Raw genomic sequence first — 26,047 nt, 5'->3', positions numbered from 1 at the left:
AGGAAATAAGTTCTATGTCAAACTAGCAGGTGTATTTCAGGGCATCAAGTAGGAAACTAGTCTATACAAGGTAAAATGTAGTCTTTAATGGGCAAGAATAATAAGCAGGTAGGTAAATAAATCCATATATGATATATCCTATAACACATGTAAGAATATGTGTGTACTGGGGCGGCTAGGTGGCATAGTGGATAAAGCACCAGCCCTGGAGTCAGGAGTACCTGGGTTCAAATCTGGTCTCAGACACTTAATAATTACCTAGCCATGTGGCCTTGGGCAAGCCACTTAATCCCTTTTGCCTTGCAAAAAAAAAGAACATGTGTGTACCTGTGTGTGTATGACTACACACACACATATACATATACATATATATATGTATATATATATATAATATATATATATATATATATGGATAATTTAGAGCTGCTGTAAGGGATCTTTGTGGTTATCAAATTCAGCTCCTTCATTTTATAGATAAGGAAACTGATAAAGCATTTATTAAGGGAGGTGGAAAAGAGCAGAGGGTGGGGAATGAAGCCAGGAATAAAATCCTTATAAAATGGTATTGTGGGACAGGATTTCACCAATTAGAAGAGAGACTCATAGTGTGGCAACACCTTCAAGGAGAAAAGCCTGCATGCTGGGACAAAGAGAACCTAAATAATTTATCTAAGTTATGTACTAAGGAGAAGATTCAGAATTTGAAGTCAATTTTTCCATCTCTACATAGGAAACTATCCCTCTCTACTACACTATCTTGCCTTCAGATCTGTGTCAGTATATATAAAATAACACACTATTTTACTTAATTGCTATTGAGTTATTTTCAATCATGTACAATTCTTTATGATCCCATTTGGAGTTTTCTTAGCAAAGAAACTGGAGGGATTTGTCAGTTCTTTCTCCAGTTCCTTTTATAGATAAGGAAACTGAGGCAGACAGGGTTAAGTGACTTGCCCAGGGTCACACAGCAGTAAGCATCTGAGGCCATATCTGAGTTGGAAAGATGAATTTTCCTGATTCTAGGCATAGCCCTCTATTTTTACCTAATAGCGCTTTTATATTCTAAAGTAAAAATAGATACCAGTTGAGATGAAAATAAAGTCAAAAGGATAGCCACCAGGATGCAATTAATATATAATTTTTATATGTAGTATCTTCTTTACAAAGATTTTGGGGTTAATTATACATAAATTTTTTAAGTAACAATCATCTACAAAATAATTACAATGAAGAAGAATAACAGAAAAATATTAATGGTAGAGAAAGAGATGAGGGCCAAAGGAACAAAATGAAGAGATAAGAATCATTTGGTTGTCCCACATCCTCAATAATAAATATAAAAATGTAACAAATAGGTTGTTGAGGATGTGATGGAATATAACCATATTCTCTAGAGTTAGAAAGACTGGGGCATTATTAATTCTAAAATATGTCTACCTTCATTTTGACTTAAACCTAAGAACAATTCTCTCTTAGAATCTGGTTCTGTAGCTGAAGTTTGAGGCTATTAGTGTTCTCCTTATACCAGAGAAACTGGAACCACTCACACCTGAGTTATATATTAACAGTGTCTGAACCCAAGGTGTATTTATTTATTGAGCCTAATTTATTCTCAACTTGTAATTCAAGTGTTGTAATGGATGAAACCTTCCCAGAAAACACAGAAATTTCATTTGTGGGAGATAAGCATAAAGTTACTAAATATGAAAGAGCTTAACTATAGGATAACATATGGAAGAGGTGATCATAGAAAGAAGAGATCATTGTGGACTAGGAGGATCAAGGGAGAGCAAAAAACAAAACAAAAAAACAATCATGTGGGGAAAGCAACACTCATAAGGTGAGGATCAAATCAGATAATGATTATAGAGTGCTCTGTAAAATTTAGAGCTCTACATAAATATCAGCTATTTATCCATGCATTGCATGGATATCCTTAGCATCTCTGCAGTTAATACCTAAGAGGACACACTTTATTGCAGTGTGTGTATAACATGGCAGTTCTGTCACTGTTGCAAGTTGGAATAAATCCTAAAAAAGATGGTTAGCTACTTTCCCTGACTTTGCCTTTCCTTACTTCATTTCTGCCAGTGGTACATTAATCAATTTTGCTTGTTAGGGCAGCACAGCCAGAAACATTTTCTAGTTTGGGCTTCAGGTCTAGTAACTAAGATAACTTACCACATCAGTCCTTTTTAAGGGGAAAATAAAGTTAATATTTTTTTAAAAGATAGTTAATTCAAATTTTCAGGTAAATGGATGAATGAAACAATATCAAAATATAAAGAAATTATTAGCAATACAGTGTCTTTTATAATAATTGGGAATGTCTAGTTTTTTTAGACTTATAGGGGCTGTGATAATTATCTTCAAACATTTGAAAGACTTAAGTGACTGGAAAATGATTTAGACTCACTTTAACCCTAGAGGACAGTACTAGAAACAATGAATGCATGGAAATTGCTGAACAGCAAAGACCTGAAGTACTAAAAAATTTCCTGATAATCAGTGAGGTCCAAAAGTGAAGTGGGCTATCATAAAACAGGGACTTCCCACAAACTGGAGGTTTTCAAGAGGATACTGGATGACCACTTGTCAAGAATATAATAGTGGAGATTCCTTCTCAGGTATATAAGATCATCTCTTTCATCCCTTCCAAATCTTAGTTTCTGTAATTTACTCTCCTCCCAAAAAGTCCTTTTCGCTTTTCTTTTAAACAGTCAAGGTCCCTTGGTAATTCTGCTCACTCTATTGAAAATCATAGGGTCAGAAAGGCCCTGTTCAGTTTCTCCCTTGGGTTTTTAGAAAAATTGCTCTGAAATTTATTCTTTTACAGTAAACCCCTTTTTTCCATGGTTCTTTTATTTTTTTTTCCTATAGCAGCCTTTACTTCTGAGATCTTTAGAATGAAACTTTAAATAGATTACTGACCTGAGAATCCTTACTCCTTTTCTAACCCTTCTGACTGCTCTTGGTGCCTTTTGTATGTCTGCCCTGAGGAGATCTAACATTTGAAGCTGAAACCAGTGAATGACTTTACAAGTTGGCTTTTTAAAACACCCGACTTATTTTGAAATGTACCAACTAAGCTAAAAAAAGCAAAATAGCAAATCATTTAACAATTATGCACAAAAATTTCATCACATATAGTGTCTATAATATATACAAATAGATGTATATTTGTATATCTATTAAAAAGTATTGTTAACTTTGACCTTGATGTCTTTATGACATAACAGGTAATGGTGTGTGTGTGTGTGTATATGGACTGGAATAGGGAGGAACTTGAGGTTAGCTCTGGCATGACCAGTCTAGTACTGCTAATCATTTACAAGATGAACCATCAAAAGCAATTAACCTAATTATAATAGGTCTGATCATGATATAGTGTTCACTTATATTAGTTGCATGTAGAGATATGTAAGTAGGCATGTGAATATGAGTATACATGTATACACAGTTGTATATATGTATAAACATACATATAAATACATATATTACATAATATCATATATATGTACACACACACACATATATATATATATATATATAAATGCTTTCGCTTATACCTTTAAACCACACTAAGACTTTTAGATATTTCGATTTTTGAAGATATCAATTTGTTGGTCAATGATACCTCTGAAATTATAGGTAAAACAAATTTATTCTTCTCAATATGTATTTTTTTTGTAAAGGTCTTCCAGACTTGCTGATTATAAAGCTGGAATTCACACTCACAGTCTTTTCCTGTATTACGTGTTTTCATCTTGTCTCCTTTGAGAAAAGGTGAGGGAATAAGTTTGGGACAATGATCTCTTAAACCAACCAAAGTATTTTTGAGAATTAACTGTGATGGGAGTGGTTTTCTATGGATGAATTCTTATATTTACCGCTAAGTATGTGATGATAGCATTATATTTTTGTATCAAAAGGGTCAAAGTTATACTAAGCATATGCTTTAGAACTAGAAGAAAAACATAGATGCTATATTTTATGCTAGTTATCTGCTTCAATGTATTCTAAATCAATTAGCCACATTCCAGCCTTCTACTTGGAAGATGTTGCCTATACATGTAATGCTACTCATCTTGTGCTAGAGTAATATTCATTCTTTTCATGGTTGGACAGCATACTTACGAAAGATTGCTAATGTTTTCTGTGTGTTTGAATGTCTATAAACAGAGCAAGAAGTTAGCACAATGAAACTAGGTATTTATATGTATAACTAAAACCCCACATAGTCTGAAACTTACAGACACCTTTACAATGCTTCCTGAGTCAAAAACCAGCAAAATCATATGTGGTCAATTTTCCTTGGTGGACCATATTTACTAGACTTTTTCTATTATTTTCATTGGTCATCAAAAGGATCTCTAACAGGGAGGTGAAACTATCTGAATATTAGTTTTTCAATTGCAGAATGGAAATAATTATTATTGTGCTAGACATCTCACAGGGTTATTATAACGAAAGTGTTTCACACACACTCAAAAGTACATCATGGGCTTATGACGGAGAGCTGGAGACAATGAACATAGCTGGCACTTAATGCTGATCAAATGAATATTGTTGTTGGATGCAATCACTTCCCATCTTCCCATGCAATTTTTACCATTGTTTAATTTTTTTTAAAAGCATATGGATAACCCAAGTATAGCCTATAAGAAAATGTAGACTCTGTTTTCCGCTTTGCCATATACTGGCCATGTAACCCTGGGGCAGATACTTAATCTCTCAAGGGTTAGGCTATCCTTTAAATTGCAGAACAATTGTTGATCTTTATTGATGGAAACTGCATCCTCAAGAGAGAGAGTTTTTTACACCAATGAAATCACAGGTCTACATTAAAAAAAATTTAGTATGTACACATAAATTAATATGATAGTATGTCTGTCCAGGGTTATTTGCAGGATTATAATACTTGTAAAGCAATTTGTAAACTTTTAAAGTGGTGTATAGATGCCAGCTATCTGATTGGATTATAAACTTCCTGAGGACAAAGACTAGGTCTTATTTATCTTTATAATTCCCCCAGGATCTAGCATAATTCATCGAACCTAATAGGCCTTTAGTAAATAAATGTTTATTAAATGAAGCTATCTGAATGAAATCACTTCTTATTTCCTATAGTTCTTTTAAATGGAGAAATAAAATATACATGAAAAAGGTCAATTATCAATGGATTATTTATCTACAAGACTATCAGGTCCCTTTTAATTGCAAACATTACAAATGATACACTGTTTAGTCTCATATTATTTCCTATCTTCCATCATGAACTCTTTGAAATACAACATAAAACAGAAGATGAGAAGTTACTTGATTAACTTAGCTGGGGAACAGGGGGAGAAATCTCTCAATATTTCATTTACAGTATCTTCTCTTTTTTTGATGGGCATGAGAAGAAAAGGCTGGGAAATATATTGTCAGTCAGTGGGGAGAATGTTCTGATACCTTTTTGTTTATCAATAAAACACCCAACAGCAGTATGTGTACACTTTTTAAGAAATGTAGCTTTTCAACTTGAATTTAACCTGTTCAAAAATTGTGACCTGTTAGAAAGGAGGATAAATCACCCCTGAAAAAGGTTTTAATATAGCTCAGTACTATATATCCTTATAGAAGTCTTTCAGAGAGCAGCAGCCCCTCACTTAGTTGATACATGTGGGGGAGTGAAACTGCTTTTTAATAAGGTTTGACTTAAAGAGCCATTTTTCTTCCATATTACTCTTTCACACCAAATAGCAATCTATTTTTTTTTTTTTTTGGTTTCATTCTCTGTCTCAGTGGAATTGTGGGAGTGGTCTACAGGATGGTTGACTGGTCAGCTATAATTCTCTTGGAGAGAATTCAGAGACAAAGTTGCAAGTTAGAAAAGGGAATTCATTGTTTTGCAGCAACAGTAGAATCAAGGAAAATTGAGAATTCTGATACTACTTTTTTTACAAGGTTAAAAAAGGACCCATCGTGGAAAATTTTTTAGTTTTTAAAAAAATATCCTTTCTCCCTTCATGAGTCATGGCTTTAAAAAATGTAACCCACCATATAAAATTTGCTGAAACTTAACAAAATCCTTAAAGTATTTAAAATCTTTCTTTAAGAGCTAGTAGATAGAAGTCACAAAAATCAAGTATCTCTCTCTCATATACATGTATATACATTCAATACTCATTTTCAAAGGTACATCTTAAATTTAAAAGATTTTTCTTATAATATAAGCCTTTTGATAGAGGAAAAGATAAATATATAAACTCCATAAAAATATAAATTAGCTTTTCCCTTCATATTATATCAGAAGTCTTTCTTTAATACAGTGATTAATTCTAGACAATCCACAGTGCAGTACAGCAATTGTGGGTTCTGGAAATCTAGCTTGATGTCATACCAATTTACTGAGGGTGACATCAAACCTGAGGATGTGCTCAGTCTGTCTTGTTTTATTGCTTAATTAGCAAGTTGTCAAAAACCAACACCATATAAATCCAGGGGTTCTTTTTTTCACCTGTTCACTTACTTTTTATTGGAATAATGAGCTGTGGAATGACAGGAAGTATCTTGTTTCCCCCATGTTCCAGCATGTCATGAATTCCTTGTCGAGCAAAAAACTCATAGGGAAATGTCATCTCACAGAGCCCATCAAAAAACAGAGGCAGATAGTGATGGTAATCCAGTTTTTCAATCTCTACCTGAAAATAGAAGGAGAAAAAATAAAAATAGTAATCAAAGGTTACCAGGAAAATGAAGCTAATGAAAAATTATTAGCTACCTGGGAGGAGAGCAAGAGGCAAAACACTTTTGAGATTTTTAAAAACTAAATCTCCCTAACATTGTGAGGCAGATCCTATGATTCTATTAGGAATGAGTTTTTGTCTTTAATCTTTAACCACTAATACTAAAGTATATACTTTGAAATAATCTGTTTGGAGATTCCTTGGGGACACCTAATACTTTTTGTGAAATTTCTGTTTACACTTGACTATTTGATATAAAGTTGAACCTGTCAAAATTCTTTGAGAAGTAGAGAAGTTTGGATACTAGAAAAATTAGCTGCAATAGTAAAAATGAGGAAAAGAAGTTAGAAGCTAGCATTTGATTTTTAAAAATAACAGTAGAGAATATGCATTGACTTGGGTGAAATGTGGAGATGAGTCTTTATTTTTATCTCAAGAAAAATTCAAACCCCTAAAAGTAATGACAGGTTGAAAAGTTATAACAACTTTCTCTTCAATTCATTTGTCCAATGCCTTCTGCATCATATTTCTTCTTACTCATCATCTAAAAAATAAAATACTTCCTACCCTTGAGGTCATTCGTTGTCAAATTAGGGTTGTTGAAATTGGTACTGGAGCATGCCAGTGCTTCCCCATTAGATGGTCAGGGAAGTGAGGCAGCTATCCCTAGGAGCAATTGGGAAAATGCCAGCACACTCGTAGCAGTTAAAAGCAAGGGACCAGACCTGATAATATGCTATGTTCTTCTTTATACAGCAACTTAAGTAGAGTAATAGAAAGAACCAGGCATCAAAAATCCTGAATTTTGGCCATGACCTTGAGACTGACCTTGAACAAGTCACTTAACTTCTTAGAGTCTTCGATCTCCTCTTCTGACAAATATAAAAATGAACTAAATAACCTTTGAGATTTATTCTAGTTCTAAATTTCTATGATTCTGTGATAAAAGCTGTTTAGTTGAATATGATGCAGATTAGCAAATACAATAATAAAAAGAAAAAGTAATAAAAATAATAAGAAAAGGATAATAAAATTATATTATTGCTGTTATTTTTGTTGCAGAAAGGATTCTGTTCAGGTACCACATTTAGAGTCTATGAAATATTCTATTAAATGATTATATTAACAAATTTAAAACTTATTCCCCTAGATTTAGAGAGATATATAGAAAACATAGAGAATAATATAAAAGGGTTTTTTCAGCATTAAATAATGAAACTAGAATTCCTTATTTCCTTCCTTATCTCTACACAATCTATTTATTTGGCTTCCTCTATCCTAGAGAAAGTCTCATGACTCTTGTCAAGGCTCAGAATTTCCTCTTTTTCATATTTTTGATCCACATTCAATCAAGTACCAAATGAAGCCAGCTCTTTTCCCTATGGCATTATCTAAGCTTGTGACTTTCTTTTGGCCTCCTCTCTGCCAAGGAAATGACTTTATGGTTATATTTCTTTAGGGCTTCTGATATTTCCTTTTTGGCAGTCTGTGTGCTTTCATTTTCTTCCTAATAAAATATGGTATAAAGGGATCTGCCAAAACCATCTCTATTAAACACTTCTCAAATAACACATCAATGGCACTTTTGATAGAGACCCAGGTTATCCTCCTAGATGTCTCACCTTTCACTACTCTCTTCCATCACAAACTGCACTCCAAGCACAGTAACTTTATCAACTATTCATAATTCTTCAAATAAGGGTATGTGGGGTGAGAGTGCCAATAATCTAGATCTTGCATGGGATCTTAAGCTATATAGGTAAAGGTGCACCAGTGGGGACAACCCTCTCCCTTTGGTTGTGGAATTTATCAGGTCATTTTACCTTGACAATATTTACAATTTCCATGAAAAGTAATTATATTTTTAAAAACTGTAACTCTTAGGACATTGTAGCCATTAGTGAGTATATAATGATGGAATATTTTCTTTTCAAAAAAAGGATTCGAGTTGTACTGTGGGACAAGATTGATAAATGCTTTGCATTTCTTCCCAGGGACTCTGACTTCATTTCAGGTGGTTGTTACCTGATAATTATTGGTACAGAACCTAATTAGGCACAGTAAGAAGACGTACTTTAAGAATAGAAAACTGGGGGTGGCTAGGTGGCACAGTGGATAAAGCACCAGCCCTGGAGTCAGGAGTACCTGGGTTCAAATCCAGTCTCAGAAATTTAATAATTACCTAGCTGTGTGGCCTTGGGCAAGCCACTTAACCCCATTTGCCTTGCAAAAAAAAGAATAGAAAACTGATTGAAAGAGGGGTAAAATCACTTATATTCGAATTTTTGTTTTTTTTTTAAATCTAAATGACAGCTTGCAAAATAGTTAATTTCACTTTCCAAAAACTCCATAAAATATTGCAGTTAAACCAGCATTTAAGGGGGGAATCCACCTAATATAGTTAACTCTATCCTTTGAGTACATTCTCCTATAGTATTATAAGACATGTTTCTCTATAATTTTATAAAATTAGTTTAATACAGATACATAACACAATAAGGTTTTGAATAGTGATTTTCATAAGAAGTTTTTATATTATTTGGTAATTATGTTTTAAAATATTAATGATAGCTAGCATTCATAGTGCTTTAAACTTTACAGTTATCTTACTTGTTCTTTACCACAACCCTGGGAAGTAGTTTCTTTTATTTTCCCCAATTTACATATGAGGGAACTGAGAATCAGAAATTAAATGGCTGACTCAGGGTTACAGTGGTAGTAAATGTCAGAGGCAAGGTTGGAACTGCATTTTTCCTGACTCCAAGTTCAACACTCAATGAATGCACTGTGCCACATCACCCTCTGAAAAGAACATGCTTAGCACTAATTGGTGTTGGAGAATGTAGATCTAGAAGAATGTCATTCAAGACCCAAGTTCTGTTTTTATGACTGATATGATTATGGACAAGTCATTAAACCTCTCTCAGAATCTTAGTTTTCCTCTTTCTTTTTGTTTTTTGCAAGGCAAATGTCACACAACTAGAAAGTATCAAGTATCTGAGTCTGAATTTGAACTCAGGTCCTCCTGACTGCAAGGGCGCACCACCTTAGTTGCCCCTAAGAACCTTAGTTTTCTCAGCTCAACATAGAGTATAGTGACATACAACTGGGAAAAGTGTTAATTAAAATAGAAAACACTAAATGGTAGTATAGTGGATAGAATTCTGGACCTAAAGTCAGAAAGACTTAAATTCAAAGTTGGCCTCACACATTCTCGAATTATATGACCCTGAACACTGCTCTCTGCCTCAGTTTCCTCATCTGTAAGTGGGGATGATAACAGTACCTACCTCCTCCCAGGGTTGATGGGAAGATGAAGTGAGATATTTGTGAAGCATTTTACAAACTTTTAAGCACTATATAAATACTATTTATTATAGTTACAATTACAATGATAATGCTTATTATTACTGAAAGTTATTCTGTTGTACTACCTTAAGAAGTGGAAGTGACCATGAATTCTCAAAAAACTGCAAAAAAATGTAAGCTTAGGAAAGCTTTACCCAAACTGAGAAGGTTTTGAGAATGTTTTGGGAGTACTGTAGCCTTGCAAGTATAGAGAGAAGACCTGTCAGAAGTAGATCTAGTGATGATGACAATGGTTAATAGACCAAGGTAAATTATAATACTTTCTAAAAATATAACATTCTAAAGGGAAGTATAATATGAACCAATAATAACATGACAATAATTTACTCCTTAAATTTCTTTGGGGGTATCAACTTTTCCTCCCTAATTTTAATTTGTTGAATTAGCTTTATAATGGATCAATGAAATATTTTTTTAAATACACCAAAGAAAGCAGGATGTTCAGAAAGACACAAATAGGACAATTTTAGAATTACAGTAATACATTAAAAAAACAATCTTTGGGGCAGCTAGGTGGCATAGTGGATAGAGCACCGGCCCTGGAGTCAGGAGTACCTGAGTTCAAATCTAGCCTCAGACACTTAATAATTACCTAGCTGTGCTGGGCAAGCCACTTAATCCCATTGCCTTTGCAAAACAATTAAAAATTAAAAATAATAAAAAAACAATCTTTAAGGTAGTGGAGGAGATTAGTGGCATCATATACAATTCTTATTTTCTGTACTTTGTATATAGAAATGATCCTATTAGTTGGTTTGTCAAATAAAAGTGCCAAGGTCTTTCATGCTAATTTTATTTAACTTTAATTTAACCTTCATTTTAGAGGCAATTTGATGTAAAGCCCTGCACTAACTACTTATTCTGGTTCCATGTTGATAGGGAGGTAATCTTGGGCTCTAAAGTCTGAGGCACTCGAGTATAAACTTTGACAAGCCCTGCTAAACTGGAAACACTTGAGTAGAGACCAGAATGACTCTCGCTCAAGGAGCAATCAAAATAAGTCATCCTAGGGTGGTCTTCATTTTAGTGCCTGCCCCTTCCCTCTTACTTGCTCTCGGTATTTGCTTTGTGAGTCATGTAATAATTCTGACATACTCCAATATTTGAAGTACTGAATCCAAAATCCCATGAAGGAATATTAACCTATTATCCCTAAATAGGTCATCGTCTCTAGGAATTGGCTCAAGAGAGTTAAGATTTAAATTTTTAAAAATTCAGATAATAAAAAATCGACAATTTTAAACAATATTTAATTGTAAAAAAAAAACTGCTTTATTTTTGGTTTTATGTGAAACCTTTACATGTATTGATCACATGTTCAGAATCCAAGAGGAATGACTTTTAACTCTAAGAGAACAAGATGAACAAATCTATAGTCTACCATGTGGCAAGCCTCCTCCCTTTTCAATACTCTAAACTAATAATAAGTTCTAAATATTTCCAAATATTGGACTAGGGACAGAAGCAAGCCATACCTTTCTATACAATCAATAACCACCCTAGAGTCCCAGGGAAGTGAGGAAAACTTGGTAAATATTACTGATGCATGTCAGACGTCAGACATGGATTTTTTTCTGTAAAAATATATCAGTATGGAAACCTATCTCTGACCCTGTCCTATGTTTTCTCCTGTTCCCATGAGCAGAGAATAGTTCATCTCCAGATGCAGATTTAAAAGACTTGCAGCATTCTCCATTTCCAGGTTTTCTCAGACTGTCAAAATTTTTTTAATGAATCCCATTTGTTGAATTTTGTACAGGTACTCTTATTTTATTTATCCTAGCATCAATACTAATTTATTCTAAAAATTCGCTCATTTAGAGAGGCATTTGCCACTCAATGTAGGAAGAAAAATATGTAGGAACATTTTTCATTCTAAGAAAACTCCTTTAGACCCAGAAAACAGCACTAATCCAAGGCTAGTAGTGACTACTAGGTGATGATTTGTTTTTCCCCGTCAAGAATTCATTAAGAGAAACTACTAAGGCAGAGAGGGGTTATGATTTCCATGGGTGTAAAAGTAGCCACAACAAAGATGCACTGATAGAAACTAATTCCAAATTCTTTATTTTTCCTGTTATTCTATTAATTCCATATATAACCTGTGACACAAATAATGTTTTACATTTCATCATCTCAATTTATAAGATGATGACATTGTTTTCAGTTCTGATTATTTCTTCTCTTTTCTCTCTATATTTTAACTGTGAGTTCTATATACTTCAGACTGTCATGCTATCTGCACAATGAGTAATTATTCATATTATACCTCTTACTTGAGACATTTTCAGAATTGGTACTTTCAGAAGCAGGTATAGGTGATAAAGGAAAGGGAAAACTTGAAACAAATTTGATTTCATATTTTACTACTGATTTTTCCTTTGGTGATATTTTACAGATGGATGCATATAAACATACTTTTTGGAACATATTCAGGAAATTGTTTTGGGAAATTATTTTAATTTTTTTACCACTAGAAAAGAACAGAGCTATGCAAAGAGAATACTCAAAGAGTATTCTCTTTTCAGTTATCATGTATCATGCAGGAGACTCATAGACTACTGCTATGGAAACGTATTTATTTAGATAATAAAGGTTAAGCATGCATATATTCTGGCTCTGCTTGCAACTGACCTTTAGGCAACTGTCTTGTTAAAGTTTTTGATAGAATCTTGATTTCTAAGTTTATTTTATAAAATAATTTAATCCTTGATTCCCAAATACATATTTAAGTTTCTTAAAAGTAATCATATTCCAGCTACAAAGGATCATTCCAATTTACCACCAGTCACAATGAAGGTATGATTGTTAAGTCATAGGGAAATCTGAGGCTGGTTCCAGGTATCTTTTCCACTACATTGAAGTTTCTGACCTTATGTTTGCTCATTGAATATGTAATTTTGCTTTTCAGAAAAAAAAGAAAGAGAACCAAGCAAAAGCAAAGACACTCTAAACACCCTAGCCAATGTCAATATTCAGAAAGAATAATATAATTATATCAAGGGCCAAGCACGTATCCATTTAATAGAAACATGATATTTGTAATTGAGGTTGTAAGGATACTTGGAAAGCCATTTTATGTAAAACAATTTTACAGTTTTTGCAAGAGTCACAGAGAAAAGGGAGCAAGCTTTCAAAAACTTAAGTTCAAAATCCAATGTTTTATCCACTCCAGAATTCTTCCAAAATTGCTTTTGCTGTCAATATAGTGTTTAGGTATAAAATTCATTAATCAAAATGGTATCCATTTTTAAGCACACTTAACTCGCATAAACTCATCCCAAAACTCTTATCTTATTTCAGTGTTATTTATTATATCTTCAGAATTGAACCCTCTGTCCACCCATTAAGTACCACAGGAAGTGAGTTTCTCTGCTGGTGAATACAGTCTTTACATTGCAGACTGTTTCAACTTTTGCTAAATCTACATGGGGAAACATACAGGGTTGTGTTCCAGAAAAGGGCATCTTAAAGGACATGAACAAAGCACAGTTTTTAATGTACTATACTTGTTTTATTTGTCACAAGAAGTGAGTTGTTAAAAAGTCACAAGAAATACTTTTTAGAAAAAAGGAATTCCTCTTTAGAGCAGTGAAGTTTATATTGAAAATGTGAGCCCTTGGAATCCTAGACACCACCTCCCCCATTTTGTTGTTTAGTCAAATCCAACTCTTTGTGATCCCATTAGGGATTTTTCTTGGTAAAGATGCCAGAAAGGTTTCCATTTCCTTCTCCAGCTCATTTTACTGATAAAAACTGAAGCAAACAAGGTTTAGTGACTTGCCCAGCTACAGCTAGCAAAGCTATATTTGAACTCAAGAAGATGAGTCTTCCTGACTCCAGGTTCAGTACTCTATCCACTGTACCATTTTAGCTGCTCCAATAGGTGCATCTTTTGAAGTTATTATGAAAACACCACTAAATTGGAGTCAGAGGACCTGAGTTTTCATCTAGAGTTCTAGACACTGATTCTGATTATTTCTGTAACCTTGGATAAGTCATTTAAAACCTCTGGAGCTTGATGAAAAACAAGGGGATAGACTAGATTATTTATAAGATAATTTCTCCCTCTAGGGACAAGTTTTCTCATTATTTAAATATAAAACATATTTATAGAGAACTTTACAATTTACAAAAGCATTGTCATATAGTACAATTAATTTGATTCATAAATTTTTGAGTGGAGACCATTTATTATTTCACTATTTCAATGATCTTTGATTTCTTCAGAGTGATTGATCCCTCCACTATGGAGATCAAGAGTTTTTTGAGTAACTGTAGCCAAATACTTTATCACTCAGGGATGCTAATGATCATTTGAGGAGATGCTTCTATAAACTTAGCCAGACTGGTCCTCAGACAGCATAGAATTGGTCACTTGACCTTCTCTTAAAGCCTTCCTGATTTTGCAGGACAAGACAGATCTTGGCTTTCACTGCCATTTTGTGGCACTGGATTTCAGTGGAGGAGGATTGATATTATTTCCATGTATGAATAAAGGAAACAGAAGCTAAGACAGACTGAAGGTTTTACTTAAGATTATATATAAAATAAGTCATACAGCCAAAATCTGTAGTCTTTTGTATTCAAGTTTATTGATCCTAGGAACAACTAGGCAGAGAAATGGATAGAGTGCTGAGTTCAAATTTGACCTCATACACTAGCTATGGGACTGTGGGCAAGTGGAGAAGGAAATGATGAACCATTTCAGGATCTGTACCAAGCAAACCCCAAATGTGGTCATGAAGAATCAGACAACTGAAAAATGACTGAAACAGCAAACATATTGACCTCTCCATTACCTTATACTTCTAACATTCCTTATACTGTTCAGACTTTAGGAATAGTCTAGATTTATCATCCGTTGTTCTATCTAAACTTCTTTTATGGCTTATTTTCTTCTCTACTATTTTAGTTTTTTCCCCACTTTTATTTCCTTCTAACCCTAGATTTTTACAATTCTAATTTAGAAATAGCTTAAGATTTTTAGTTCAATCTCAATAATAGTTTGAATTTTTTTTGAAGAGTCAAACACCTTAATGAGTCTAGTTTCAGTCAAGCAATCAAGAAAGTTGAAAGTCATCTCAGATGTAAAGATACTAACAGCTGGGAGGACTGGGAAAAATATCTTCCATAAGGTAGGATTGAAGGTGGGGAAATGAAGAGATGGCATCCAAGATGGAAACCATGACTAACATGGATATGGAGATAGGAGGAGATAGAGTGTTATGTATGAGGAAACACAAAGAGTCTAAGGAAATTGGATTACTTTGGAATGGAGAAAAAGTATAAGGGAGGAGAAGAAATCCAGCTCACACACAAGAAATAAATATACATCAAAAATAAACGAGGGATGAGAAAAGTCTTAAATCTATTTAAAAAGATCTTAGGAACTTTGGGTCATTGAATAAAGTCAGGGGGTATTATAGGAAATATCTTGGGAGCAAGCTGATTCAGAAGCAGTTAATACAATGGGAGAGAACTTGAAGTTGAGAGCTGGCCTTGAGAGGGAATCACTTGGAGGCTTTTCTCTTTCCTCTCTTGTCTCCATTGACCATGTCACCAGAGCGACTAGGATAATAAGAGACAATATGTCCAACAGGGTGTAGAGAGAAACAAAGGTCAAGTAGATAAACTCTTAAGAAGAGGCAGACATAATTGGCCAGGTTACTCATCCCTAGAGCAATCAAGATGTCTAATATCTATAATATCTATCTATGATGGATATACATATGATTAATATATGATATATAAATATAAATTTTATATATATATGTATATATGTATCCACATATACACACACACATGCACTTAATTAGGATGGAGTTGAGCCACCGAATTTTACATTGCTTTGCCAAGAATTCAAATATTTCTGTTTGATTCAATCCAGTATATCACAGCATTTCTATTTTATTAAAAGACTACAAAAGTATGGCAATATATATAAAATAAATATTAAATAGTAATCCTTCACTTAATATATATTATATTTGTATACACATATATGTATAATATACATGTATATACATATATGCCTACATTTTATATAACATATATGTATATATATATATATATATATATATATATATATATATATATACCTACAAAATATATAGGCTATATACATACATATATGATTCCTATATACAAACATCAAGGGGAAAATAGAAATCCAATACAAACAAAATATGTTTCAATGCCTCTAGCAGCTTTTGGTATATATTTCAGTCTTATAATGTAAACAAAATGCTTTTAGTGACAGCAACTAATTTCAGCTGATCGATTCAGCAAATATCAGCAGATTGATCCTGGAAATTTCAACAAATTGAAATATTAATCATATTAATGTTATATGGAATAAGGTACAAAGAACACAAATTAAAACTATTGTTCTGTTATGGGTTTAGATGTCATGACCAAAAACAAAAGTGTTTTTCAGGCTTCTTTTTTTAAAAAAAGGTATGATGTTTTAATGAATTTATGACTAATTCCATAGATTTGGTGAGATGTTATTTCCTTTTCTGGGCAGTTGCGACTGCATCTTGTTCAGTGTAGACTGCACAAGGCTAGTAGAGGATTGTGCAACCATGGTATTGGTAACAATGAATGCCAGCACCTCTTGCAATTCTTACCTCCAATAGTGGGGCCCAATCACTACATGTACCAGTATGATTCCTGGTCCTTTGATGGAACCAGATCACTCTTGTTCCTGGTGTTTCTCAGAACGTATCAGTTGGCCCTGAAAAATTCTGACATTTCCTAGTAGAGATAGCTAGTATTTGAGTCCCTTCTCTGTTTCCAGCAGTGTCTCCATCAATTCCAGGTAGCTTGCAGCCACCAACCTTGTCCTTTCTGACAGGTATCTGGATGTACCAAACATTATCAAAACTAATATCTTCGAGACTCACCACCAGACATCCACAATTATGCAATTAATCTAATTCCTAGAGAACTGGGTCCCAAAGGTTGGTTTCAATTATTCTTTTTCAGAATCTAACTCAATCCCTATGGGAGTTTTTGAGCAACAGTAGCAAATGGGAATTAATTTGGCCAACTTACCTCTCTTATTGGGGCATTGGCATTGTTTGAAAAAAAGAAAATAGGATGACCTATTTTGATTAGTAAACCCTTAAGGCCAACACTTAGGCACCAGTACCCACTCTTCATCACTGTTAGCCTCTTAGACAAGTTTCCACTTTCACCAAAATGGACTTTCATGGAAACCCCCCCCCCAATAAAAATCCACCCTAGTTATCATCTAATGGAATGATGAATAGAAAAAACAAAAAAATACAAACAAAAAGAACCTAGTCGTCATTTTATTTGCTAATGAATAGAATAAAGATTTCCAAATGTGGTTTAATAAACAAAAATGTCATGTTCTCAAGACTATAATATGCTCCTGTTGCAATTTAGCATCTGAATGCTGTCTCCTAGGATCTGCTGAATTATGGTATGGTGGTCTACTCAGACAACATCCTAATCTTGGAAATAACAAGTATCCATTCAATTCATCCAACACTGACCAATTTCTCAAATGCATCACCTAGATGCAAAACTGGAAAGGTTTCAATTAAAATAGGAAGGAAACAGAATTTCTTATGTTCCTAACATGAGAGTGGACAGTTAAAATGCACTCACAAAATGTGGAGGCAGTGTTATCATGGGGACTCCCCCCCAAGACTATAAAGGAACTTCATAGATTCCTGGCATCTGGAAATACTAAAAAGGATCAATTAGTAGAAGTCATCTGGTGGGCTCCATTCTTTAGAATTTTCAATTTTAAAGGAAAAAGACTCCCAAGATGCTAGAACTGATAAATGGATGTCCTCCTCTAATGGCATCCACCTCACAGGGTTGATGTGAGAATCAAATGAGATGATATTTGTATTTATAACTCTGTGTTGTCTCTTTTATTCTATTTCTGGAAAATGAACTGTAATGTTCAGTTCTAATGGCTTTGGAAATTGAATCTATTCATACATACACATATACCTACATGCACACACACAAACACACATACACACACACACACACACACACACACACACACACACATACAAACACTAAATTTATGAGGCTTTCTACTGAGATCCATAAAGGGAGCTAGAGTTTTTAGAAATGAAACAGTGAAAGATTGGGTGGATCACACATACCTGTTACTTATATCAACTACAAGCAAATTAGATGAAGACAGATACAATGGTATAAAGGATAAATTCCCTTTCTTCCTCTCCAAGGGGAGGGAATTCAATCTAAATAACTACATCAAACTGTAAAACTTCCCATATTTTGAGAATTCCACTTTTGTTAAACTTATCTATCAACAAAAATAACCATATATCCAGCTTTAACCACCTACATTGTGAGCTGATTCTTCCCCTACATTCAGTGAAGAATGAGTCTCAAATAGGTTACTAAACAACCCGGGCCTCCTCTTTATACTCTAGGCTATATGCTGACTTTGTCATGATGGTTAAGTAGTCAGACAACTTTGAATACTCAAAACTTTGTCATTATTTATCAAGGTCACCATAGGTCTGTCTGCCTTGGTCTACCAGGATATTATTCATAATGTGCACACATGAAAGACATGTCCATGAGCCAGTGGATTATTTGGGGGTAAACTGAAGTAACATATTTAATCACTAAGTCACCTTGAAGGTGACCATTCAGCCAACCAACAGATAGATGAATGATTGCTACCAAACTCCCAAGAACTCATTGCTATAGCACCCTGTGTATGACTCTTCTCTATCAACAACCTTTACCTAGTTCTCCAAGAGGTTATTAGATCATGCTACTAGCACTTTTTTCCATCATTCATTTGTTTAACTTATATTTGCTTAAATAAAATTTATGTTTGCTTAATATAAAGGACTTCTCACTCTCCCTCCCCATCTCTCTAAGAATTTACCTTAATTTCATTAGGTTGCTAGTAGCACAAGAACCATATAAACTATAGGATTTAAAAGGTCAGAAGGAATTGATAAGATGCTATTCTTCACTTCAGATGATATTAGAGATGATTCCAGTAGTTAGTTTTTTGGAAAGGCTAAAGCACAAAGAAAAGGACCTGGAAATCAACTTAAAATTTTTATGTCTCAACATTGTAAATTTACGTACGTATGCTGTAGACATCATGAACTATAGCTCAGTGGTCTCAGGATACCCTCTAGAAGGATGTAATAGTATAGAAATCTGTGAACCTTCAGTCTTATAAATGGAGATGAATCAAATGATCCATATATGTGGAATGTATGCCAGCTAAAAGAGCATTGAAACCCTTTTCTGCTCTGGGTTGATCCTTCTGGTATCTTGTTCCTGTTTATTCCCTGCCCTGGATCCTATGTCAAAATTTGGAATCTTTATTCTCCATCAGTCTCATTTTTTACCACAGTATCCTCTGTGACTGTATAATATTCCCCCACATGCCTCTCTGAGATATTCCATTTCCCTTTTTCTTCTTCTGCCATTGAGTATTCCACTCTTCAATTACCTCTTCAAGAGATATTTGGTTGGCTGCCATCTTTTAACAGATATGTATGGCTTAGACTTCCCATTTGTGGTCATTTTGTTTTGGTAGCTTGGCAGTCAGGTCAAAAAGCATTTAAATTGATTATGTGCAGGTACTAAACTAAGTACAGAGAATACAAGCAAGGAAGATAATCCTTACCCACAAGGAGCTTGCATTCTCATGGGGGAAAGCAACATATAAAAACTGAAAAAAGAAGCAGTCACACAGGCAGGGACATCATCATCATCATCGTCATCATCATCATCATCATCACAAAATCTAATAAAATATAATGTCTGTGGTAAGTGGTTTATAATTTTTTTCAAATTTAATTCTCACAGCAACCCTGCAAGATAGATATTGTTGTTATCCCCATTTTACTGACAAGAAAACTGAGGCAAACAGAGGTTAAGTGACTTGCTCAGGTTAGTTGAGGGTCTGTGGCTGGATTTGAATTTAGGTTTTCCTGACTCCAGGCCAGGCACTTTATCTCCTTTAAACTACTTAGCTGTCAAATGGAAGACAAAGGACAGAGCATTAGGAGTCAAGCCCAGAGAGAAGACAAGACTGACCTAGGCACTTTCCTAAAAAAAAAAAAAAAAAAAAAAAAAAAAAAAAAAATTAGAGGTTCTCATAGGAATTGATCAGGGTACTGGGGTAAGAAGTATAAGAAGGCCAGAGAAGAAATTAAAGAAAAAAAGGAGGAAGCTGACAAGATTGTTATCCTTTTTTTCTGGTGTTAACTTGACACCCTTAATCCTCAACAACCTGCATAACTGATCTTCTGCAAATTACAGAGGTAGATTTTTAAAGAGGGGGCTGAAAAAAGAGGGTTGTTACTGAGTATAATTAGTTTAATTACCTGCAAGTAAATGCATTAACATTATAATTATAGAAAGGTTTCAGAGACTTCTGATAAGATTTCAGACTCTGTGAGGGAAGGGCCTGTGCAAGTCTTCATCTTTTTACTCCTTTGTGCCTATGATAACACCTTGCAAGTCGTTATTCAACCAACCAGCAGAATATGTATTAGGCACCTGCTCTATGCCAGATGCTATACTAAGTTCTAGGGATACAAAGACACAAGTGAAACAGCTTCTCTATGCAAGCATGCATCCATACATAATCAAAGGACAAATTATTAAATATTTTCTGAATTTAATTGCATGACACTCAAATTCCACAAAATTCTAAATTTATATGGAACAGTCATGTGAGCTAAAGTATACCCAAGCAGCCTAACAAATTTCAGAGGATCAGAGATCTATTTATTTGATAGTAGGAGAAAAAAAGTCTTTTCAGAAACTATCCCCCAGGCTCGATTTTAAGTGCACATCACTGGGTTACACATAACATTTGTGTAGTATTTAAGTTTAGCACAACTAGCATTTATATAGAACTTCAAAGTTGACTTTGCAAAGTACTTTACAAATATTTCATTTTATCCTTACAACAACCCTGGGAATCAGGCACTATTATTTTCTCCATTTTACAGATAAAGAAATCAAGGTTAAATAACTTGCCCAGAATCTGGGTCTGAGGTTGGATTGGAAGAACTCAGGTCTTCCTATTTAACACTCTCTCCACTGCACCACTGACATGCCTCAGTGTATATGGTCAGTAATAAACCATTCTCTCCTATCCTTACCTTCTGGCAAATAAAACCACATTATCATCATCTTGTGCTTAGATAGCATTAAATCCTATTGAACCACAGTATTTTAAAGCTCTGGCTGATTCATCTCAAACAAACCCTGGCAGATCATTACCTTCTATGACAAAGAAAAGTGAAAGAAATGCTATCGTGACTTGAATTTTCACAGTGCTATGAAACAAACAGCGATGAGTTTGTGCTTTTTGAACAAAGGGAGATCCCAAGACCACCAGGCAGTTGCCAACAGCAACAACTTAGACAAATATCAGCTAGAGCAGCAAACCCAGTGATAGTTTTCTTATGTTTCCAAGATGGATAAAAATGTGCCAGTTCTTTTCAGATGGCTCTCTAACATGGATTATTACATAGTATCACACTTATTAATAGTAGTATTATTACATAGATTATTACATAGTATCACAATATATAAAATAATCACAAAAGGAAAGAAACATAGAGGAGCATACCCACTCCCTTCTAAGATGAAATAATGTGGGAATGACAGCAGTAGATCCTTAAAGTGTTTTTATGAACATAAATTATTATTCTCATAATGAAATTCACCCAGAAGCATAAAAGAGTTGAGAGTCATGATTTAAGTTTGATTACCAATCTCTTCAAATTTATATTTCTTTTTCACTTTAAAAAGTAGAGCCTATGTACATAAAATGCTTTCCTAGATTTTTTGGGTGGGGTATAGATCTTATATGAATGATAGGCCTTCTAACCACTCTGCTATACTTTTGAATTATCTTACAAAAAAATTCACTTAAGAAAAGAAATGCATCTGGAGATTCATTTCAATTTGACATTTCTGAATCAACTACTACCAAGGGCTACTAAATTGCTTCCCCCATTTTGTTCATAAAATATAAAGAATATAATTTGTATTATGATAACTCAATAATCCTGTGTCAAATTCTTCAAATCAATTCTTGAAATTCTACTTTAAACCACTGAAGACATTTACAAACTGAATCATTAAGGTTCTAGGCACAAAACTGGGATTAAAAACACTGATAAACACTCAATAGAAGAAATTTTGGCTGACTTGCATAATGTCTGTCAAAATTGCATACGTAACTGTATGAATTTCAAATTAGAATAATCTTAACAATTCATACAAAAATTCAAATTTCAAATGATTTTGGAAGAAACCTCCTGACCAAGAAAGGAGCATCTTCCTTCTGTATTTCTGTACTCTTTTTATCAGAAAGTTCATGCTTGAAGATGATCACTAATTAGGAACTTCTTCAAGTGACTAGAATTGGGCATAGCAAAAGATAATGAGCCTCCCCAATCAGTCTACTTAAGAGAATTTGGTCCCAATATTAGACACAGTCCTTGAAGCCTCTTGGGTAGATGAGAAACCTGCATCAAAATTTGGATCTGCCTTATTGGTTTAGTAACTTGAACATCTAGTGATGGGATTGATTGGGGAAAACCTGATCTTCCAAGAATTAAAAAAGCCCCCCCCCCCAATAGAAGTTGCCTCATACCTTCTTTGGAGCAACAAATTTATGGTGTAATTCTGACAACTTTATCATACCTAATTCCTTTGATCCTCTGTTTTCTGATCATACTTTCTAATTCTGCCTACAATTATAACTGATCATCATTTCTCTGTGTTTGATTAATTTGGAATGGAGTTCTGGCGATTGTGACCTGTTTTGCTTTGGACACTCAACTAAACTTTCAGGTATCAACCCCTCATTGATGACTATATCCTGTTAAATTCTGTTTGCCAACCAAGTTCATTGTTGCCTTTATTTGAACAGAGAAATTTTAGCTATTAGGATAATTTTAGAGTTAGTAGAAAATATTTACTCCCCTTCAAGGAGATTCCTTCATATTCCAACTCACTACTCTCAGTAGATCTAGTTGGAAAGTCTTATTGAGAGGAACCTAAGAACAAAGACTAAGTTCTCCAGGTATGCACCTGGTACAGATCTTCCTAGAATGAGCAAGAAAGTTAGTGATTCAGCTGACATAGAGATGCCTTGCATTTGGCTCACTCCCTCTACAGCAATTACAGCCCTTCTCAGAAAGAAGGAAAAGTAAAATCTTCATTTTTCTCATTTTTCAAAATGCCTTTTCCATACGACTAGTGATATTACTGCCTACAGTAACCTTCACTTACTCCATTTTTACTATATCTCTGCAATGTCTTGCCATTACTTTTTAATTCCCATCTACTGACATTCAAAAATTTAATTCTACTCTTAAATACCCTACCTTCTCCTTCACTATCTTTCAATTAACTCCAACCAGTATTTATTGAGTGCCTCTGGAATTATGCTAGGAGTTAGAAGTGATATAAAATACATATAAAGCACTGACCCAGTCCTCAGGGAGCTAATAATCTTATTGAGGAGACAAAAGCATAATACAATTAAAGAAAGGGAAAAAAAACCCACTACCTTCCCTAGAGGAAGACAGGCTATAAGTTGACTTCCAGGGCTCTTCTATAAGAATAAATTTTAGAATAATCTTACTTGGTTTGAGTTTTAGCCTATTATATGGAACTGGGGACTTGATTCCTTCTCTGTTCAGTCAATGCCAACAAAATGTAGAGTGATGAATTTTTAAATGTGTAAACAAAGTAATTGTGCTGATATTCCTTTACTACATATAAATGACTTTGGGCAAAAATGACACAATGGATAGAGTGCCAGGTATAGAGTCAGAAAGACTCATCTTCTTGAGTTCAAACACTTACTAGATATATGACCCTGTGAAAGTCACTTAATTGGTTTTCCTTAGTTTCCTCAACTGTAAAATGAGCTGGAGAAGAAAATGGCAAACCACTCTAGTATCTTTGCCAAGAGTACCCCCCCAAAAAAAAGAAAAAAAGAAAAAAAGAAAAACAAACAAAAAAGTACCCCAAATGGATTCACAAAGAATCATACAAAATTGAAAATGACCAAACACCTCTTTGAAATGGTCAAGTAAGAAAGCAATGTGATGACATGATCAGTTATAATACCCATTATTGGACCCAATGTATCCATCCATGGATGGATCAATCTAGAGGCAAATTTTTACAGAAAATTTACCAATCTACAGAAAGATAGACACATGAGGGAGAAATCAACTTGAGGGACTGTGTCCCCTTATGATTGAGAGAAGGGCTGGTTATAGACTCTATAAAGGTTCTGAATGTCTTTGAGCCTAGAAGAGGGATATGCCTTAGGGGAACTTCATGAGGATTCTATGAAAGGAATGCTAGAAGTTTGAGTTCCTTGGCTACAGGTGTTCTTTCTACTGTGCCTCATTGCCATTGTTCTCTAAGAATAAGCTCACTCTTTCCCCCCCTAGACTCTAAACTTCTATCACAACATGTCCTAGGCTTGCTAGGTTCTTAAGTCTTGTTCTTGATCAATTGGTGTGCAACTCTTCTTGATTCTATAAACCACAGCACACCAATACTGGTGCTGGGGTTTTCCTGGCAAAGGTTCTGGAGCTGCTTGCCATTTCCTTCTTGAGTAGATTAAGGCAAATAGATTAAGTGACTTGCCTAATATCACATAACTAGTAAGACTAAAATCTGAGATCAGATTTGAACTTAAGTCTTTCTGATTCCAAGCCCAGTGCTCTTATATATGTATGTGTGCATATGTGTGTGTGTGTGTGTGTGTATTAGTAAATATCCTTTTCTAAGTTATATTATGGTAACACTTTTTTTAGTATTTTCTAAAATGTTAATTAAATATCAGAGGGGACTCATGAGTGATAATACTAGAAAATCAGCCCCTCAGCATTACCACTGGGACTATCAATAATAATAGTAGCTATCCTGTGGGGTCACAGCCTCAAAATGTAAATAGAGGTAGGTGGAATGAGCTCAGAGGAACTGCTATAGTATGTTTTCAATATTTTGACAGTAACAACTGTTAAAACACTGAAACATATTACTAAGGCTGAAAATGAGAGGTAACCACATCCAACATTATGTGGGTTAGTCCTGTTTTTGTTTTTTTAAGCTCCCTGTCCTATATAGCCAGCTGTCCCAGATTCAAACATCATTCACCTGAAACAACATAAGGAATTCCCCTTGCTTTAGCATTTAGTCACAAAAATATGATCCAAATCAAAAGTCGCAACACTATGATTCTAGGTGAGGAACAGTGCGATTATTGATGCTACTCTGGAATCCTGAAGACTATGGTACATTAAAAACCTGGATATCTCCATTGTATGACTGCATAAGAATAGGTGAAGACCCTATAGCTCCAGTATACCATTAAATACCAAGACTATTTCATGATCAGGTCACAGGATGGGCTAATAAAAATTTTCATTATAAAAACAGGCTATTTTCTCTCATTTTTTTCTGGGTTGATTTTGATGTTTTCCCCTCAGCAGAGGGAAACAGAATAGAGACTAAATAATGGGGGTTTTTTAAGATCTATTCCAACCTAATACTCTCCTGAAGTTAATAACTTCCCTTTTTCTGCATAACAGTTCCTTGATTGTTACATTGACTATACTTTTTCCTCAGCAAAGTAGAAAAAGCTATATCCAACAGAGATCCTAATGTGCCAGGGGCCAAGAAGCCCCCATAAAAAGAGCAAATAAATTCCAGACATACCAGGAGCCAAGAAGCCCCCTGTCAGATAAGATAAAAGGAGCAAACAAAATTCCAGGCATACCAAGGGCCAAGATAAAGGAAGGTCACCCTCCATTATCAAGAACAAACTGACCACAGACTATCCCTTCTCTCAGGCCAAGGCATACCAACTCCACCCCTAAGCTAATCCCCTTGTTCCTTCT

General features: G+C 34.4%; 1 protein-coding gene across 2 annotated transcripts in view; it reads right to left on the bottom strand.

Moving 5' to 3' along the window:
• The window catches only part of PACRG (parkin coregulated), a 569,883-nt gene that overhangs the window by 275,393 nt on the left and 268,443 nt on the right, over positions 1 to 26,047 (bottom strand). For both annotated transcript variants that reach the window (XM_074187999.1, XM_074187998.1), the window contains exon 3: positions 6,518 to 6,689. In XM_074187999.1, coding sequence (XP_074044100.1) covers positions 6,518 to 6,689 — 172 coding nt within the window. The remainder of the gene's footprint in view (positions 1 to 6,517; positions 6,690 to 26,047) is intronic.

This window comes from Macrotis lagotis, chromosome 5, assembly GCF_037893015.1.
Source record: "Macrotis lagotis isolate mMagLag1 chromosome 5, bilby.v1.9.chrom.fasta, whole genome shotgun sequence".
In the NCBI taxonomy this organism is placed as follows: Eukaryota; Metazoa; Chordata; class Mammalia; order Peramelemorphia; family Peramelidae; genus Macrotis; species Macrotis lagotis.
This window is presented reverse-complemented; position numbering and strand designations above follow the sequence as displayed.